Source organism: Lampris incognitus, chromosome 10, assembly GCF_029633865.1.
Source record: "Lampris incognitus isolate fLamInc1 chromosome 10, fLamInc1.hap2, whole genome shotgun sequence".
In the NCBI taxonomy this organism is placed as follows: Eukaryota; Metazoa; Chordata; class Actinopteri; order Lampriformes; family Lampridae; genus Lampris; species Lampris incognitus.
In genome coordinates this window covers 22,706,440-22,728,247 of record NC_079220.1, presented here as the reverse complement: position 1 = coordinate 22,728,247, position 21,808 = coordinate 22,706,440, and the positions used below count along the sequence as shown (strand labels likewise).

General features: G+C 42.4%; 1 protein-coding gene across 2 annotated transcripts in view; it reads left to right on the top strand.

Annotated features, from left to right (window-relative positions):
* psmd3 (proteasome 26S subunit, non-ATPase 3) overlaps window positions 1–21,808 on the top strand; it is a 45,203-nt gene that overhangs the window by 7,492 nt on the left and 15,903 nt on the right. For both annotated transcript variants that reach the window (XM_056287914.1, XM_056287913.1), the window contains 4 exons: window positions 6,188–6,291; window positions 6,703–6,817; window positions 8,633–8,752; window positions 13,416–13,519. In XM_056287914.1, the coding sequence (XP_056143889.1) occupies window positions 6,188–6,291; window positions 6,703–6,817; window positions 8,633–8,752; window positions 13,416–13,519 (443 nt within the window). The remainder of the gene's footprint in view (window positions 1–6,187; window positions 6,292–6,702; window positions 6,818–8,632; window positions 8,753–13,415; window positions 13,520–21,808) is intronic.

The window sequence follows — 21,808 nt, the reverse complement described above, 5'->3', positions numbered from 1 at the left end:
GTGACCGGGTCGATCGGCAGCAAGGGCATCTGAGCGACGGGGCAACCAGGCGTCCCGAGGCAGCAGAGCGAAGTGGTCGGGCGGGGATGTAGGGCTTGACCATGGCCTGGAGATAGGAAGGAGCTGTTCCTTTCACTGCCCTGTAGGCTAGCACCAGAGTCTTAAACTAAATGTGAGCAGCTACTGGGAGCCAGTGTAGGGACATGAGAAGGGTAGTTGTGTGGGTGAACTTAGGGCGGTTGAACACCAGACGAGCTGCAGCTTTCTGAACAAGCTCACGTTACACCATTCATATACACAGAAGAAGAGAAAAGAGAAGACATCATTCAGAGAGAGAGAAAAGATGTGAGAGAAGAGAACAGTTTGCAATAGTCAATTATGCTCAGTAATCGCATTGGTAGAACAGTGCTTGGTAAATTCATTGAGGCAGAAAATGACCTGCCATGCAGTACGGGTTGTGACGCACTCAACTTAAAGGCAGCTAATTGTAGGCAAAGGCAAAAGGATGTGTTTTAAGTTTGGATTTAAAGAAACTCAACAGACTGATTGTTTGACGGCCGCAGGCAGGTTATTCCACATGAATAGGGCCTGATAGGAAAAGGCCCTGCCACCAGCTGACTTCTTTTTAACTTTGGATACACACAGGAGCCCTGTATTTTGGAAGTGGAGAGCTTGAGATGGAATGTACGGCTTAGGGAGATCAGACGGTATGGTGGGGCAAGCCCATTAGGATTTTATTAGTCAGCAGAAGTACCTTGAAGTCTGATCTAACATGGATAGGAAAGCCAATGAATGGAAGCAAGACTAGGTGTAATATTGTCAAATTTTCTAGTGTTAGTTAGGATTCTAGCTGCAGCATTTTGAACCATCTGAAGACTTAGTACCAGCATGGCGCAGACCTGAAAACAGAATATTACAGTAATCAAGTCTGGATGAAATAAATGCCTGTATTAAGAGTCTCTGTGTCAGCCATAGACAAGAAAGACCGAATTTTAGCTATGTTACTTAAGTGAAAAAAGGCAGTCTTGGTGATTTCTTTAACGTGCTTAACAAAGGAAAGGCTGGGATCAAACGTAACATCAAGATTTTTGGCTGCCACACTTTGTGAAATCACAGAGTTGTCGATTGTTATTGTTACTTGATCAAATTGCTGTCCATGTCTAGCAGGGCCAATGACCAGCATCTCAGTTGTATCTGAATTTAAAAGCAGGAAATTTAGTGACATCCAATTTTTCACAGCAGCCAAGCAGGCCTCTAAATTAAGTCATTTGAGTATGATCATCGGCCCTTATAGGCACATACAGCTGAGTATCATCCGCATAGCAATGGAAATTCCATGATTGTGTATAATTTGTCCAAGAGGTGAAATATAAAGAGAGAAAAGTAGAAGGCAAAAAATTGAGGCCTGAGGTATGCTATATTTAACGTCAGAGAATTTTGATGTAATAATATTATAGCAGACAGAATGTGTTCTTCCAGATAAGTAGGACTTAAGCCAAGAAAGCGTTAAGCCAGAGACACCAAAATTACAATTTATTCTGTCTAATAGTATACAGTGATCAATGGTGTCAAAGGCTTCACTGAGGTCTAGTAGTAGAAGTACAGAAGTGGACATCAGAGTCCATAGTTAGTAGATCGTTCACCACTGTGGTCAGAGCAGTTAAAGTGGAGTAACAGGCCCTGAAAGCCGATTGAAAAGGATCATATATATATATATAGTTTTCTTCTATATTGGTCAAAAGTTGTTGATACACAACTCTCTCAAGTACTTTAGAAAAAAAATTAATATTAGAGACTGGTCAATAATTATTAAGAGAACCTTGATCTAGGGGCAGTTTTTTAAGTAGAGGTTTAACCACAGCTGTCTTAAAACTGATGGGAACAGTGCCAGTAGTAAGTGATAAATTAACAATGTCTAGCATTGTAGGTCCAAGGAGAGGCCAGAGGTCTTTAAAACGTTTTGCTGGTAAAGGGCCAAATAGGCAAGTAGTTGGTTTAAAAGCTGACATGAGCTTAGTCAAAGTATCAAGAGAGATAGTCTGAAAAGCTGTAAGAACAGGGCTATCAGTGACTAATTTTATAGATTTGAATTTGGTAAGGCAGGAGTAGCTGGAGCTGAACTAATTTTGTTGATGATCTCATCAAACTTATTGCAGAAAAAGTCTAGAAACTCATGGGCCGTGAATGGTGAGCAGCTAATAGATGGCTGCTTTTTAGGAAATTTAGATTGTGTCAAAGAGAAATCTGGGGTTATATTTTTAATATTGATTAAGCGAGAGAGGTCCACTGCTTTTGCAGCAGCTAAAGCACTCTTATTGCAATACTTGTAATTCAGCACTCTTGCCAAGATCGGTACAATTTTGATTTTCGCCATTTACGTTCCCGTCTCCTGCAGGCCTGCTTAAGAGTACGTGTCTCATCATTAAACCAGGGTGTATGCCTCTTTAGTCGCCTAGCTCTGGTAGTAAGTAAGAGGTGCAACTGAATCGAGGAGACTAGAGAGGGCCACATTTAAGTCACTAGTGAAATTTTTAAGAGTCAGACTCTACTGTGAAAGGAGCCAAGACTTCAGGCAACTGCTGGCCAAATGCAGCTACAGTGGATGGACCAATGTGGTGAGTGGCTATTACATCTGTGGCAAGATTAACAGGACAGTCCAATAATGCTTAAAATTTGATGAGAAAATGAGAGAGATTGAGAGATAGAAGGAAGGATGTAAGAATGTGAGTGGGCCTAATTCATTCAGTACACTGGCAAAAGGGAATATGGGGCCATTTGTGAAGTTACAAGTATATGTTAAAAATCATATATATATATATATACTATATATATATATACACTACCGTTCAAAAGTTTGGGATCACCCAAACAATTTTGTGTTTTCCATGAAAAGTCACACTTATTCACCACCATATGTTGTGAAATGAATAGAAAATAGAGTCAAGACATTGACAAGGTTAGAAATAATGATTTGTATTTGAAATAAGATTTTTTTTACATCAAACTTTGCTTTCGTCAAAGAATCCTCCATTTGCAGCAATTACAGCATTGCAGACCTTTGGCCTTCTAGCTGTTAATTTGTTGAGGTAATCTGGAGAAATTGCACCCCACGCTTCCAGAAGCAGCTCCCACAAGTTGGATTGGTTGGATGGGCACTTCTTGCGTACCATACGGTCAAGCTGCTCCCACAACAGCTCAATGGGGTTCAGATCTGGTGACTGCGCTGGCCACTCCATTACCGATAGAATACCAGCTGCCTGCTTCTGCTCTAAATAGTTCTTGCACAATTTGGAGGTGTGTTTAGGGTCATTGTCCTGTTGTAGGATGAAATTGGCTCCAATCAAGCGCTGTCCACTGGGTATGGCATGGCGTTGCAAAATGGAGTGATAGCCTTCCTTATTCAGAATCCCTTTTACCCTGTACAAATCTCCCACCTTACCAGCACCAAAGCAACCCCAGACCATCACATTACCTCCACCATGCTTAACAGATGGCGTCAGGCATTCTTCCAGCATCTTTTCATTTGTTCTGCGTCTCACAAACGTTCTTCTTTGTGATCCAAACACCTCAAACTTGGATTCATCCGTCCACAACACTTTTTACCAGTCTTCCTCTGTCCAATGTCTGTGTTCTTTTGCCCATCTTAATCTTTTTCTTTTATTGGTCAGTCTCAGATATGGCTTTTTCTTTGCCACTCTGCCCTGAAGCCCAGAATCCCGCAGCCGCCTCTTCACTGTAGATGTTGACACTGGTGTTTTGCGGGTACTATTTAATGAAGATGCCAGTTGGGGACCTGTGAGGCGTCTGTTTCTCAAACTAGAGACTCTAATGTACTTATCTTCTTGCTCAGTTGTGCAACGCGGCCTCCCACTTCTTTTTCTACTCTGGTTAGAGCCTGTTTGTGCTGTCCTCTGAAGGGAGTAGTACACACCGGTGTAGGAAATCTTCAATTTCTTAGCAATTTCTCGCATGGAATAGCCTTCATTTCTAAGAACAAGAATAGACTGTCGAGTTTCAGATGAAAGTTCTCTTTTTCTGGCCATTTTGAGCGTTTAATTGACCCCACAAATGTGATGCTCCAGAAACTCAATCTGCTCAAAGGAAGGTCAGTTTTGTAGCTTCTGTACCGAGCTAAACTGTTTTCAGATGTGTGAACATGATTGCACAAGGGTTTTCTAATCATCAATTAGCCTTCTGAGCCAATGAGCAAACACATTGTACCATTAGAACACTGGAGTGATAGTTGCTTGAAATGGGCCTCTATACACCTATGTAGATATTGCACCAAAAACCAGACATTTGCAGCTAGAATAGTCATTTACCACATTAGCAATGTATAGAGTGTATTTCTTTAAAGTTAAGACTAGTTTAAAGTTATCTTCATTGAAAAGTACAGTGCTTTTCCTTCAAAAATATGGACATTTCAATGTGATCCCAAACTTTTGAATGGTAGTGTATATATATATATATATATATGTGTGTGTGTGTGTGTGTGTGTATATATATGTATGTATATACATATATATACATATATATATCAACACAGATACAGGAAAAAAAAATGAATACATTGCAGTGCAGGCCTGTTTCGTGTGTCTAGCACTCATCAGCTGTTAAATGTGAGACGCACGAAACAGGCCTGTACTGCAATGTATTAAAAAAAAAAATCCTGTATCTGTTTTAAAATTCCGCTCCTCCGCAGCACTCGCAACACCATTGACGGTTTCGGAAAAAACTGCTATATATATATGTGTGTGTGTGTGTGTGTGTGTGTGTGTGTGTGTGCGCGCGTGTATATATGTGTGTGTGTATATATATATGTATATGTGTGTGTGTGTATGTTTAGATATGTGTGTGTGTGTGTGTGTGTATATATATATGTGTGTGTGTGTGTGTGTGTGTGTGTGTGTGTGTATAGTATTAAACATTAGAAATATTTGAGCTCAACAAAATTGGACAAAAAGTTAATGAGCAAAGAGAGCACAATATTTACCATCATCCATCCATCTATTATTCGAACCGTTTATCCTGCTCTCAGGGTCGCGGGGATGCTGGAACCTATCTCAACAGTCATTGGGCGGCAGGCGGGGAGACATCCTGGACAGGCCGCCAGACCATCACACGGATTTACCATCATAACTTAGTAAAATATTATTCAAAAATGAATTAGTTGATTAGGGCATAGAGGGAGAATGACAGGCTGCACTGGTTGGCGGTCCAATGAAGATGCATTTAGAGCAGCACTGCAGGCTTCCACAATGTGACGTATATTCAGATATAACAGAATTGGTTGGTTGGAGTTTGCCAGGGGAGGACGTTTGATTTGAGTAACCGCCCGTAATGACTGGGCAATTTTAGAAGAATTTTGACGTGGATAAGCGATCAGCTAATTTCCGTTTGGTGGTAGAAAATCATTCATATTTGCTCAATCTCGCTTTCATTTATTGAACGTTTTTGTAAGTGTATCCCTGCAGGTGCAGTGCTTTGGAGTAAAAAAAATAATAATGTATTTTTGTGGAAGAGAAACACATTATTATTATAAACAGAAATGAAACAAATATTTTTAGTGAATTTCTAGAACCCAGTGTTGAATAGATATAAATTAACTGCAAATAAGGAGTGAACAAAAATGAAAAAAAAACTTCACTTTATGAGACCTTTAAAGACAAATGGGCCAGGTAACACCTTTCAGAACAGGAGAAACTGAATTCAAATCAAATATAGAAATTTCACATTTCCTCTATTTTCTTTTGTGTTACAAATAATGTTACCATTACATACAATTGTCCAGGAAATAGGGTTGATGATATAAATATTAGGGGTATTCTTTTGCAGAAGTACCAAGTAGGTGAATATTGTAGGAGAGAGAACTGCTGTATGCAGATTTGACCTATTTGTGATTGTTAGTTCTTGCTTTTTCCACTTTGTACGGAAATATACCCATCATTCCCTTATTTTTTTACTTACTTTTCACTTAGATACCTTGATTTTCGTAAGTAGACTGATATTGACATCGACCCCCCGCCATTAATTTTGAATCTTGTGCTCATGTACTTATTGTCTTTATGTTGAGCATGCCATTAAGTCAAACTTCTTGTATGTCCAAACTTATTTGTCTGCTTACTTAACTTGATGTTAAAACCCCCCTTCTCCTTCTCTACTTTCTCTCTGTGCCTCCCTCCCCTAGGTCGTATTAAAGCCATCCAGTTGGAATACTCGGAGGCCAGGCGAACACTTACCAATGCCCTGAGAAAGGCCCCGCAGCACACTGCTGTCGGCTTTAAACAGACGGTCAGCACATGCATATGCACCAACATACAAGTACTATTGTACACATACTTCACATTTTCAGACAACGGCATGTGCCATTACATATATTCTTTTTAACGGTTGTATTTCCTTCCAAATGAAAATGTATGCATTATTATATTCATGCGCACATAATCACATATTCTGTTAAACATCAGTACTATGCATGCATTGTTGTACAAACACCACACTTTTTTCACATGCAGTCCTGCACAAACCCATACATTACATGGTTGCCAAGTGATAGCTGTTATGGCTTTATTTGTCCTACTATCTTATTTTTCTTTTTTCCTCCCTGTTCCTCATCAATCCCTCCATTATTTTCCTCCTTCCTTCCTTTTCCCCCTTTCGTAACTATATTCCTTCCCTTGTTCCTACTTTCTCTCCCTCCAGGTCCATAAGCTGCTGATTGTCGTGGAACTATTGCTGGGGGAGATTCCAGACAGGCTTCAGTTCAGACAGCCCTCACTAAAGAGATCCCTTATGCCTTACTTCCTCCTCACACAAGGTACACACATATACCAACAGTCACTCACTGTCACATAAACACATGCGTGTATGTAGATACGGATAGGTACAGTCACACTCCCTCTCAATTCTGTGTCCCCAATATCCAAAACAACCTTGCTATTGAGCAGTGGTTTTCAAACTATGGGCTGTGACCCACAAGGTCACAGCAGGGGGCCAACAGGGTCACTGGGTGTCCATAATAAACATTTTATTTGGAGACAGAATTTAAGTAAAAATGAAACGGGGAGTGTATTTTTTTAATACTTTTGTAATCAATGGGAAAATGCAGTTAATTAATTGTTCCCCAAAATATCACTTAAATAATGCTTAATGCTGACATATTGTCTGTCTCATTATGTCATCATGAAAGACTGAAAATGGGAGTACTGTATCAATGAACAATAGAGTTTTGTTAATTACCTCGCTTTTTGACAGGTGATTAGAATTTATTACTTATTTTACTGCACAAAATATTTGGTGGGTCCCAGGACAAAAAGTATCTCCATAGATGGGTCATGGCATAAAAAAGTTTGGGAACCCATGCTGTGAGAGACAGTGCTCGCTGATTGCAGTTTTAAGGAGCAGCCTTGTTGGCTCCAGATACATTCTGTGGCTGTTACCTGGTAACCTCAGCCCATGCATTTCTTATTAATGCTTTGTCAGCCTTTGCATCTATCCAGTCAGTGTACTTAGATTATGTTTTCATGGCGTTATCACTGTGGTACCGTTACTCCTTTCACACCAAACTAGTCCTGGGTTTTTACTGAAATTGCTTTTTGTGTGTTGATAGTTCTACATGCTTGTCTGACCACATCAGGGAGCAAAGTCATTCATGGTTAGTCGAAGGTGGGGATGGAGAGGGATGGGATGATAATGAGGAAGTCTTTGTTTGACTCTTTTGCCCCTTTCCCACTGGACAAAAAACCCACTAACATCTGGCTTTTATCTTTGGTGGGAAAGGTTAAATTCGACAGTCAGTTCTGGGGAAAAATGACCCTGCATGCTAACTTCGGTGGGAAAAGGGCATTTGTGTCGTGATTACAAACATTCAACGCACTAGGGACGAGCAGTGAGCAGCTGGTGGTAGAAATAGTTGTGTAGAGAATGAACAGGTAGAATTTGCACACCACTTAAGACCCTGCCCATTTTCACACCTGGCTATTGCTGCAGAAAATGGTTGTAGACTTCAGAATGTCAGTTTTCTGAATTTTTCAAATAATTTTAGATTCAGATTCTCAAAATCCAAATGTCGGAAAGGAGCTTTTCGGTGTTGGTTGTAACATTGGAAACCTTGTTGCAAGTGAATGGGGGGGCTTTCCAAGAAAAAGCTGGAATCTACTTGGTGGTGTGTAAGGGGGTCTTCTCAACAATCCCAGGCTGTGAAACCTAGAAAAATAACAGGAATATCTGAAAGAGTCTTTTTTTGTACATCAGTATTGGAAGTCAATAACTAGTATTGTCACTAGAGGGGGTTGTTTTTCTTTCTTACTGAGCATCACATTCTCTAGTTGAGCCAAGTTTATGATGGAATTTGATACAATCAAATTACTGTCATTCCATGTTGTGATTGATAACATCACATGGCTGTACTGGGACACCAGCTGTATTGTACTGTTGTTGATAAGGCTTGATAATGTTATTCATATAACTTTGTCCCCAAATGACAGCCCCGAAGCAATTACATTGTTTTTTTTAAATTTTGTAATAACAAGACAGAGGTACTAACAGCATTTGTAACACAGGTGTTGTCTTATCCTGGGTGCAACCACATTATTAGCGTAGTGACGCTTTCATTTTTTTAATCTCCCCATAGCTGTGAGAACAGGTAACCTGGCCAAGTTTAACCAGGCTCTGGAGCAGTTTGGAGAGAAGTTCCAGACAGATGGCACTTACACACTCATCATCCGTCTCCGACACAATGTCATCAAGACTGGTAAGAAGTATGACTGCATCTCAGACTGTCTTTGTGTGTTTCTCATTGAGTAGCTCTGTTTGATTCCTCTTCTGTTGCTCTTTGTGCCTTGTGTGTCTTGTTTGTGTGTGTTGAATACACACTTACCAAATCTGATGCTTGTTTACACCCAACGGTTTAATTTTCCTGATCAGACTAAGCATCATGGGCACTTGTTTCCTGTGAGATTGCCCATTTTACTGCACATTATTCAAACCCTAAATGTTCTTCCATTGGATGACTTCTCTAATACAAGTGTGCCCGTCTGTCTGCTCTTGTGTGTGTGTGTGTGTGCGCCTGCGCGCGCACAGTAATTACATACTTTGCACAGCACCATGCATGTGCACACAAGTTTTTGTGACAGAGAACATAACAACCCACTTGCTTCTTTTTAACATAAAGCAGAATTTATACTAAGTGGCCACTTTATTAGGTACACCTATCTACACTGCTCAAAAAAATAAAGGGAACACATAAGCAATGCAATGTAGCTCCAAGTCAATCACACTTTTGAGATATCAACCTGTCCAGTTAGGAAGCAACACTGATTTGTGAATCAATTTCACCTGTTGGTAAATTGTCTAATTTCCACCAGGTGGAAATTAGACAATTTGCAAGACAACCCCTATAAAAGGAATGGATTTGCAGGTGGTGGCCACAGACCATTTGCCTGTCCTCATCTTTTCTGGCCGATCTTTGGTTAGTTTTTCGTTTTGCTAGTGCCCTCACCACTAGAGGTGGCATGAGGTGGTATCTGCAACCTACAGAAGTTGCTCAGGTCGTGCAACTCATCCAGGATGGCACATCAATGCGTGCTGTGGCAAGAAGATTTGATGTGTCTCCCAGCACAGTGTCCAGAGCATGGAGGAGGTACCAGGAGACAGGCCAGTACACCAGGAGATGTGGAGGGGGCCGCAGGAGGACAACAACCCCGCAGCAGGACCGCTATCTGGTCCTTTGTGCAAGGAGGAACAGGAGGAGCACTGCCGGAGCCCTACAAAACGACCTTCAACAGGCCACTAATGTGCAGGTTTCTGCTCAAACAGTGAGAAACAGAATGCATGAGGATGGTATGAGGGCCCGACGTCCACAATTGGGGCCTGTGCTCACAGCCCGACACCGTGCAGCCCGATTGACCTTTGCCAGAGAACATCTTGGTTGGCAGATTCGCCATTGGCGCCCTGTGCTCTTCACAGATGAGAGCAGGTTCACACTGAACACATGTGACAGACGTGAGAGAGTCTGGAGACGCTGTGGAGAACGTTCTGCTGCTTGCAACATCCTCCAGCATGACCGGTTTGGCGGTGGGTCAGTGATGGTCTGGGGAGGCATATCCTTGGAGGACCGCACAGACCTCTACGTGCTAGCCAGAGGTACCATGACTGCCATTAGGTACCGGGATGAGATCCTCAGACCCATTGTCAGACCATATGCTGGTGCAGTGGGCCCTGGGTTCCTGCTCATGCATGACAATGCTCGTCCTCAAGTGGCCGGAGTGTGTCAGCAGTTCCTGTATGTCGAGGGCATTGATGCTATGGACTGGCCTGCACGTTCCCCAGACCTGAATCCAATCGAGCACCTCTGGGACATCATGTCTCGTACCATCCGCCAACGCGATGTCGCACCACAGACTGTCCAGGAGTTGACCGATGCCCTGATCCAGGTCTGGGAGGAGATCCCTCAGGAGACCATCCGTCGTCTCATCAGGAGCATGCCCAGACGTTGTAGGGAGTGCATACAGGCACGTGGAGGCCACACACACTACTGAGCCTCATTTTGAATCGTCTTGAAGAATTTCCACAGAAGTTGGATCAGCCTATTTTCTCATTTTCCACTTTGATTTTGAGTATGATTCTGAATCCAGACCTTAATGGGCTAATGATTTTGATTTCCATTGATCATTCTTAGGTTATTTTGCTCTAAACACATTCCTCTGTCTAATAAATAAAGATTTTCAGCTGAAATATTTCATTCATCGAGGTCTATATTGTGTTTTTAGGTGTTCCCTTTATTTTTTTGAGCAGTATAGTATGGGGTAGGACATTGTTGTCTCAGGAACAGGCTGAATTCTTCATTGCATGGATTAAACAATTTGCTGGAAATGTTCCTCAGGGATTTAGGTCCTTGCTGACTCGATAGCATCATGGAGTTCCTGCAGATTTTTTGGCCCCACATTCATGCTGTAAACTTCCAGTTCCACCTCATCCCAAAGGTGCTCTGTTAGGTTTAGATCTGGAGACTGTACAGACCATTGGAGTACACCGAAGTCACTGTTCATGTTCATGTAACCAGTTTGAAATGATGCGTATTATTCTGCTGGAAATAGTCATTGGAAAACGGGTAGACCATCGCTAAAATGGAGTTTATGTGGTCAGCAATGATGCTCATGTATGCTGTGGCATTCAAGTGATGCTAAAGTGATGCTACATTCCCCACACCATTAAACCACCACCAGCTTCTACATTTACCAAAAGGCAGGATTGATTTGTGCTGTTTAAGCCAAATTCTGACCCTACCATCCTCATACCTAAGAAAAAAATCAAGATTTGTCAGACTAGGCGATATTTTTCGAATCGTCAATTGTTCAGTTGAAGATCCCGTGTTCACTGTAGCCTCTAAGGTTGTGCATCTCTGCTCTGAGCCCGATACGATACGTTATCTCGATACATTAAAGATACATATGCAACAACTACCGATGTGATATGATACGAGTCACCCCCAATTCTAATGCAGTGCAATTCAACCAGATTTGATGTAGCACAATGCGATATGATGCGATTTGACTCGATGCAGAGGAATGATGTTATGCAATTCAATGAGTTTGATTATTCATTAACCAAATAATATTAAGACCTTTCACAAACAGGCCTTTTTTAACAAGTCCTGTATGAGTGTTCTCTGTCTGTCTCAAGTTTATAGTACAGTTACAGTACACTTTCATAACACCTGGCTCACATAATAGGATGCTCAAGATAAATAACAACAGTGAAGCATAGTGCAATATGAAATATCTACTGCCAGGCAGCAGACAGATGTGTTTAACATTCTTTCAGCAGCAGGTAGGCTAACTGAGCAGTGAGCAGCAGAAAACAGTTTCTATATTATGAACAATAAAATAACCTTTCACAGAAGTCTTTCATAACTGCTGCTTCAAATGGAAAATTTTTAAACTACTATTGGCAGTCAGATGCTGCTGTAAAAAAAAACACCAGTCTCACTGTCATAATCAAAACAGTCATGACACTAAAATAGCTTAGCTGTGATGACAATTTGAAAACAAAAGACCCACCCACTCATCATCAATGAAGTGTACTGTGAACGTAAAATAAGAGTCAGTGGTGCAAGACGTCCAGCATTGCAACCCTTTGTGCATTGCTCAATGACTCAGCCATCTGTCTTCTCACTTTGTTGTACAGCGCAGGAATTTGTTTTTCGGTGAATAGCTTCCTATTTGGTATTTTGTACCTAGGCTCCAAGATGTGGAGGAGATATTTGAAACCCTCGTTCTCTGTAACGCACTGTAAGGCTGGATATCTTTACGACTAAAGAAGGCTATGGCGTCAGTTATTTTCTTTGAATGAGTGGAGCTGTTAGCCAGTGGGGCCTGAAAGAAACTTGCAATACTTTGCTCACCACTCTTGGGGCTAGTAGCATGAGATGAATCCGAGCCCGAGGCGGGGGGAGGCTGGGGCACTGGCAGGCATCTCATTCACACCATGCCTCCACTTCAAGTGAGTAATAAGGTTAATTGTACTGCCTGTGTACTTTACAGCAGCACAGCACATGTTGCAAATTGCATTTGCCTTGTCAATTGCCCATCGTTTTCCTAAAATCTGTAGTGTTGCCAAACTTTTGATTTGTTATTGGTAGCTGGTGTGTGTATTTGCTCCTCCTCCACTGTGTTTGTTGTGACACGCCTATGGCATCCGCACGCTAATGTAACATAACGTAAAGTAATGTAGGAGGAAGCCATATAACCTCTAATAATTAAATGGATTGGTTTTTACCGATGCAAAGACGTATGAACCAATGCATCTAGATTTCATCCTAAATTGTATCCAGTTCACAGCTGGTCTACCAGTGCCCGCGCATGTCCATGTATCAATACGAATCAGTTAATCTTCCCATCCCTAGTAGCCTCACCTTCCTGTTCTTAGCTGACAGGAGGGGAACCCAGCATCTTCTGCTATTGTAGCCCATCCGCTCCTCAGTTCAAGGTTTGTTATCCATTCGAAGATGCCTCTCTGCTCACCACTGTTGTTATTTGAGTAATTGTGGCCTTTCTGTCAGCTCATTAGTAAGGTGTTTTAACACTCTGAACCGACGCTCTCTTGATGTTTTTTGTGCCATTCTCTTAAGTGCATGAAAACCCTAGGAGGCAAGGTGGAAGGTCAACCCCACCACATTTTGCACCAACCATCATTCCATGGTCATAGTCACTTAGATCACACATCTTCCCCGTTCTGATTGGTCAGACATCTACCTTTTGAGCATGTCTGTATGATTCATATAATTAGTTGACATCCACATGGTTTGCTGTTTGCATTAACAAGCAGGGTGTACCTTATAAAGTGGCCACTGAGTGTAGTTTGAACAAACTACAACTTCTTAAAACTCTCTCACAGAATTTTGTGTCACTCCCCAGGGGTACGCATGATCAGTCTGTCCTACTCTCGGATCTCTCTGGCCGACATCGCTCTTAAACTGCAGCTAGACAGTCCAGAGGATGCCGAGTTTATTGTAGCCAAGGTAACACACACACACACACACACACACACACACACACACACACACACACACAGCTTGTCTACATTCCTTGGTGATCCTATCCTTTCATTTGATTTGATTTCATTATTATTTATTCCACTCATGGTAATACACAGCTCCAGAAAGAAACAAGCAGTTCATGATCACACACAACTCGATTTACACATTCCATGATTGAAAATGAGCAGGGGTAAGAAACTCTTATTTTGCCTGCCCCTTACTCAAACATAAATAAAAAACAGAATAGATGGTCTGTCAGTCAGTTACTCAACAACTAATACTTACAGCACCATGAGAAATGAAAAAGAATCAAAAAGCCATACAAAATAATTCACCATCAACTGAAAACCCATTACCTGACAACTCCATATTGTCTAATTATTGTTTCCTTATACATTTTCTTGAACATGAAGATATTTATACAACCCTTAAGCTCGTTGTCTAAAGAATTCCACAGTTTAACGCCACATACTGAAATACACATCTGCTTTAAAGTAGGACATGCATACTGATGTTTAAAATTAAATTTCCTTCTATAGTCCTCGTCCTCTGAACTAAAAACAAAATTTTTTTGTAAATCTGCTGGTAATACTCTGCTTTTTGTCCTGTACATAGCTAACAATGTCTGTAACTCAATTAAATCTTTAAGTTTCATTAATCCTGACTTAATAAACAGTCCGTTGGTGTGTTCTCTTGGATCCACTTTATGAATAATTCTTACTGCTCTTTTCTGTAATATAACCAATGGCTTTATGTTGCTCATGTACGTGTTGCCCTACACTTACACAGTAACTAAAATATGGCAAAATAAGTGAACAGTACAGAATTTGCATTATCTTGTAATCTAACATTGCTTTGTTCAAAACAGTAATATTCTTAGACACCTTTGTTTTTACATATGCTATATGAGATTTCCATGTCCGTTTGTCATCCATTATTACACCCAAAAATCTAAACTCAGATACTCTTTCAATATCAACTCCATCTATAGACAGTAAAACATATTCATCCTTTTTCTGTTTAGCAAAAACCATAAACTTAGTTTTGTTCAAATTTAATGATAAATTATTTTCATCAAACCATCTTTTTCAGTTTGAGCATTTCATTTACAATGCTTTCTGCTAAACTTTTTAAATCATCTCCTGAACTAAAAAAAATTTGTGTCATCTGCAAACAAAACAAACTGCAATATCTTTGACACTTCACATATGTCATTGATATATAAAATGAAAAGTTTCGGCCCTAACACCGAGCCTTGTGGGACTCCACATTCAGTCTTCATGCACTCAGATATATTGCCAGCAAACTGTACAAATTGTTTTATGTAATTTAAATAACTGCTTAACCAATTTAAAAGTACTCCTCTCACACCATATGTATGTTATTTAGAAATTAATATGTTATCTATTGTGCCGAATGCTTTTTTTTAATCAATAAATACACCTATTATGTATTTCTTACATTCTATTGCTGTTGTAATCTCTTCCATTATTTTCATTAATGCTAAAGATGTAGATCGATTTGTCCGATAGCCATACTGACTCTCACTCAGCAATTTGTTCTTTTCAAGAAAAGCATCTAATTTTTGTACAAACAGTTTTTCAAGCACCTCAGAGAATTGTGAAAGCAAAGACATTGGTCTATAGTTAGTAAAGCTGTGTTTATCTCCCGTTTTAAAAAGTGGAATAACATTTGCTGTTTTCATTCTGTCCGGAAAAATACCTGTACGAAAAGAAAGACTGAAAATATAGCTTAGAGGTTTGATTATACAGTCAATAGTCTTTTTCACTATAATCACGTCGATCCGATCACTGTCAGTTGATGTCTTGTTTTTGGATTTTGCTACAGTGGATCTAATTTCATTTTCACTCACCTCTCCTAGAAACATAGACTGTACCACTTTATTTCCCCCATTCCAGCCACATTCTACTTGCCCACCATTATGTTTTTTTAATGGACTTTGCAAGATTAGGCCCAACATTAACAAAAAAAATAATTAAATTCATTTACCATTTCATTCATAACCTTATTATTGTCATTGTTGAAATATTTGGGCAGATCTATAGACACAGAGTTATTTCCAATTACATTGTTTAATATTTTCCAAGTACTGTGGACGGTTATAGTGGAGAGTTAAGTGACTTTTGACTTCAACTTATGATGCAAAGGTCCCCTTTGGTGGAAGTACCTTAGGGTCATAGAAGAGTTTTTATCCAAAGACACAAGTTAGATCTCATTTTGTATGTGAAATATAGGTGTTTTTTTCAAAATGGCCACCAAAAATACACCAGAACTTACAAACCCCAATTCCAGTGAAGTTGGGACGTTGTGTAAAACGTAAATAAAAACAGAATACAATGACTTGCAAATCCTTTTCGACCTATATTCAATTGTATACACTACAAAGACAAGATATTTAATGTTCAAACTGATAAACTTTATTGTTTTTTGCAAATATTCACTCATTTTGAATTTGACGCCTGCAACACGTTCCAAAGAAGCTGGGACAGGGGCAACAAAAGTCTGGGAAAGTTGAGGAATGCTCAAAAAACACCTGTTTGGAACATTCCACAGGTGAACAGGTTAATTGGAAACAGGTGAGTGTCAAGATTGGGTATAAAAGGAGCATTCCCGAAAGGCTCAGTCGTTCACAAGCAAGGATGGGGTGAGGTTCACCACTTGGTGAACAACTGCGTGAGTAAATAGTCCAACAGTTTAAGAACAACGTTTCTCAACGTACAATAGCAAGGAATTTAGGGATTTCATCATCTACAGTCCATAATATCATCAAAAGATTCAGAGAATCCGGAGAAATCTCTGCAGGTAAGCGGCAAGGCCGAAAACCAACATTGAATGCCCTTGACCTTCGATCCCTCAGGCGACACTGCATTAAAAACCGACATCATTCCATAAAGGATATTACCATGTGGGCTCAGGAACACTAAAGGAAAACCATCGTCAGTTAACACAGTTCGTCGCTACATCTACAAGTGCAAGTCAAAACTCTACCATGCAAAGCAAAAGCCATATATCAACAACACCCAGAAACGCCGCCGGCTTCTCTGGGCCCGGGCTCATCTAAGATGGACTGACGCAAAGTGGAAAAGTGTGCTGTGGTCTGACGAGTCCACATTTCAAAGTGTTTTTGGAAATCATGGACTTCGTGTCCTCCGGGCTAAAGAGGAAAAAGACCATCCAGATTGTTATCAGAGCAAAGTTCAAAAGCCAGCATCTGTGATGGTATGGGGGTGTGTTAGTGCCCATGGCATGGGTAACTTGCACATCTGTGAAGGCACCATTAATGCTGAAAGGTACATACAGGTTTTGGAGCAACATACGTATGCTGCCATCCAAGCGACGTCTTTTTCAGGGACGTCCCTGCTTATTTCAGCAAGACAATGCCAAGCCACATTCTGCATTTGTTACAACAGCGTGGCTTCATAGTAAAGAGTGCGGGTACTAGACTGCCCTGCCTGCAGTCCAGACCTGTCTCCCATTGAAAATGTGTGGCGCATTATGAAGCGCAACATACTACAACGGAGACCCCGGACTGTAGAGCAACTGAAGTCATACATCAAGCAAGAATGAGAAAGAATTCCTCCTACAAAGCTTCAACAATTAGTGTCCTCAGTTCGCAAACACTTATTGAGTGTTGTTAAAAGGAAAGGTGATGTAACACAATGGTAAACATGCCCTTGTCCCAGCTTTTTTGGAATGTGTTGCAGGCATCAAATTCAAAATGCGTGAATATTTGCAAAAAACAATAAAGTTTATCAGTTTGAACATTAAATATCTTGTCTTTGTAGTGTATTCAATTGAATATAGGTCGAAAAGGATTTGCAAGTCATTGTATTCTGTTTTTATTTACATTTTACACAATGTCCCAACTTCATTGGAATTGGGGTTTGTACATCTTTGCTTCTACTATCGCTATAATGAGAAACATTTGTGTCAAAGTGTACATTTTTGTGGTCAAGGAATCAAATTAAATAGGTTTCAAGGCTGAAAACACAATAATTTTCAACTTACCATGACAACTGGGGGGTAAAATATGAAAATTTCATTAAAAAAATAAGGGAAATCAGGGTGACTTTGTATATAGTTCCTTTAATAACTTTAATTTTGTTTTGAAAATGCATTCTTTTAAATTTCCACTCACTGAAATAACTTAAGATTTCAAATATGTGTATTCATTGGATGCAAGTGCTAGGTACTGAGTAGTGCGACATGTTTGTAACTATGTTCACGGTTTTATTGAGACACAATAATGCTTGAGAGATAAACTTGAGGCAAAAATTTCCCATCAATCAGAAGTCAGAAGTAGGCAATGCCATACCTACAATGTTGTAGTGGTGAAAACTAGTTTGTAGTGTTCACACATTGCTAAGCAGATTTTGCATGTGGATGTCTGCCCCACCGCGGGAGCATGACCCATTACATCCACAGAGAGACATGCAGGGCAGCCTCTGCATGCAGCTTTTACAAGGTGCCTTTTACAGGCTTGTCTTACACTTGCAAATAACGAATTCTGACAAGTCCCTTGAAATAGGGGGAGTTGTAGTGCAAACAGGAGTTGGTGCAGTGTCGGGGAGTCCTGCTGCCATCCCCATTGAGAGGGTGAGACTGTAGCATGGTCTTTGACAAGCGTATTGCCTCTCACATGTCCACTCTGAAGAAAGCACATGATTTGGTGATATACAAAGTGAAATACACCGCCTACATTATTCTCAGAAATGTTTACATTATGCCCCTATGCAAAGCTTTCTTACCTGATAAACTAATCGAAGAAGATGCTGATGGAGTGCAACACTGCTTGGTGGCATGTGGTCAAAGTTTGTGAAAGAAGAGGGAGAGTCAAGCAGCATCCACAGTTGTGATGTTGTCCTCGGATATACCGTAGAGCTCCATGACAAGTCTCTGGAGCATGTGTGTGTGGGTTCTGATCATCTCAATGGTGGGGTTTGGGCCAGAAAGCAGTTGAAGAGGTGAGGTGAGCTTGGGCAGGAACTACCACATGGACCAGGCTGTCTTCTTGCCTTTGCCAAAGAATGCTGAGGTAGTGTCGCACCCCGTAAGTGCATGAAATGCTGGCAGTACCATTGCCTTGTGTGATCCAAGACTGTGAGCAATGGTATGTGCTGGAATGTAGCTGATGAGGGAAAAATAAATCAGTTACTAATTGGCTTTATGAAATAAGAGCTAATAGCATAAACAGACCTTAATGAAATGACTGTACCTGACGTGATGGCGTGCTCCTAAGGCAATCCAGAGTTTGTCGATCCTCAGTCCAAGAGCCACAAAAGTGGCAATGGCCAGTACTACAACGTCACTATCACTGCTGCAGACAATCACTCGACGATGTCCAGGAACGGTAGCTGCAGCCACATGCAGGAATACCCGAGCATCGGCTTCCTCATGCGTGCATGGGGCCAGTGCATCAATGTCAGTATCAGCTGGTGAACTTACACAATCCTCAAGCATAGTGATGAAGCGCTCCTTGCCCTGGATCGAGAAAGACGGCGTAATTTAGGGTATGCCGATAATACCTCAGTGATACATTCCAATGATACCTCAATGATACACTAATTTCTAAGTCAATATCTGTGGAAGGGTCATGAGCTTCAAGCTTTTCGCCAGCTCCACGAACAACTCCTGCTTGTTCAGATCCACATGTAGAAAGGCAGCCCAGTTGCCAGGAACTTTGGTCAAGATGGTAACCCTCCTTCTTGCACCGGTACCACTTTGCTCCCGAGTCCCTGACTTCAGACTTGTTTTGGAGTATGCATCCCAGACAATGTTAATGTGACCATTTGTTTCAAACCAGAAGAGGATGTATGATGCGAACACATCTGTGAAATACTGTCCAATGGTCACAGCACTCCCAGGACAAAGCATTTGAACAAGCACAGCACCATCCAGCACAGCTGCAGTTGTCACTGCTCTGTGTTTGTTGAGATCTCTGGGAACGATGCAATCTAGAATCTCACTCTTGTTTCCATGATGCATTTTTCCCCTCCGAGTGAGTGAAGGTGGATGGGGAGAACTTTCATGTGAGAACACTCCCTCATGATTTCGCGACCAGAATGAACAGCCACATGCCGAGAAGGCTTTTGATCAGTGAGTTGGCCGGTCTTATACAACGTTATTGAAAAATTTGGCCCGCACAAAAACTTCTTAAAGGGCATCCTGTGGCGGACACTAGGGGCTATGCCTCTCACCCAGCAGGACTGTGAGCTGGGGGCATGGTTTACGTTCCCGGGCTCACTGGTGCAGGGTTGTTCCTGCTGCAGTTTTGGGTTTTTGGAGTTGAGGAATTAACATCAAACTTGCCTCCGTCTCCTGTGTTTTTCCTTATCCTGCCACATTCGTGACCCCAAATTGAACATGTTTGGAGCAGAAGAGGAGTGTGAATCCACTTCGGCCACGCTGCCCCAACTCTCACAGCTGGCCGTTCTCGCCGCGGCTGTGAAGCTCCCAGAGTTCTGGCAGAGCAACCCGGCTTTGTGGTTCCAGCATGTCGAGGCGCTGTTCCACCTGCGTGGAATCTCCGCGGACGACTCCAGATGCTATTTGGTCATCGCTGCTTTGGACCAGCAGTCCACACGCCGGGCAATGCAGCTGTTGCGCGCCCCTCCGCAACACGATAAATACGTCGCCCTCAAACATCTTCTGCTCCGGAGGTACAGCCTATCTGCCGCAGAGAGGGCAGATAGAATCCTTTCCCTATCCGGTTTGGGCGACGGGACGGCTGTGGATCTCATGGACAATATGCTGTCGCTGCTAGGCTTGGATGAAGGCGGATTCCTTTTCCCGCACGTTTTCCTGCGCCAGCTTCCGTCTCCTGTGCACGTGGCTTTGGCTAACTCCCCGTGTCTGGCCGCTGGTGACTGCCAAGGTTTGGCTGAGGAGGCCAATCGGGTCCTGCTGGCTACCAGATGGTTCTCTGTGCCGAGTGTGGCATCGGAGCCTCTGCAGCCGGCGTCGAAGGATGCAGATCTGGCAGTGGTGGCTGGAGTGACTGCCCGGAGACGGCGCGGGAGAGGCCTCTGTTTCTTCCACCAGCGGTTCGGTGGCAGGGCGAGGCGCTGCGTCCCTCCATGCACGTTTGAGGCGCTGGGAAACTCCAGGGCCAGCGCTCAGGAGCAGCTGTGGGCGCTGGCGGACGTAGTGAGCTGCTCTTCATTAAGGACACGATGTCAGGAAGACGGTTTCTGGTGGACTCAGGCTCTCAAAAGAGCCTACTCCCTCCTGCTAAGACAGACAGGTCAGCCGAAGGCGGCGGCCCACAGTTGAGTGCAGCTAACGGTTCGTCCATTGCGACGTTTGGCACAAGGTTGGTGACTGTTTGCTTCCACAGGCGCCATTTTGAGTGGGACTTTGTAGTCGCCGCCGTTATTGTTCCTATTATCGGCGCGGATGTTCTGTGTGCTAATGGTCTGCTGGTTGATGTTGCAAACCGCCGTTTTATTGATGCTGTGTCTTTCGCCACTTTTGCGTGTGAGACAGGGGGAGCCGGGCCATTAACACACACTAACTTTTTAGCATTAGGGGATGTTTTTCAGCGTTTGCTGGCGGATTTTCCATCGGTGACTACACCTGCCTTTTCCACCGCGGTTACTAAACACAGGGTAGAACATTTCATTCCCACTGTGGGACCGCCAGTTTTTGCGCGCGCGCGCGGCGCCTCGACACAGTAAAATTGGCTACAGCTACGGAGGAGTTCGCCATCATGGAGCGTCTGGGCGTAGCGAGGCGTTCCAACAGCCCATGGGCCTCGCCGCTTCACATGGTGCCCAAGGCGGATGGATTGTGGCGGCCTTGCAGCGACTTTCGCCGCCTGAACAACGTTACCGCCAATGACCGCTATCCCATCCCACATATACACGACTTTTCCATATGCCTGGCAGGTACCACTATTTTCTCTAAGGTGGACCTGGTGCGCGGCTATCATCAGGTTCCCGTGCGCGCAGAGGACGTGCCCAAGACCGCAGTGATCACCCCATTTGGACTTTTTGAGTTCATGTGCATGCCTTTTGGCTTGAAGGGGGCAGCGCAAACCTTTCAGAGGCTGATGGACTCAGTGTTGCGTGACCTTGCTTTCGTGTTCGTTTATCTCGACGACATATTAGTGGCCAGTCCGTCAGCTGAAGAGCACCTGGCGCACCTGAAACAGGTTTTCCGTCGTCTGGACGAACACGGCCTGATAGTCAACCCGGTCAAGTGTCAGTTTGGACTGCCGGTGATTGACTTCTTGGGTCACCGCATTTCGCC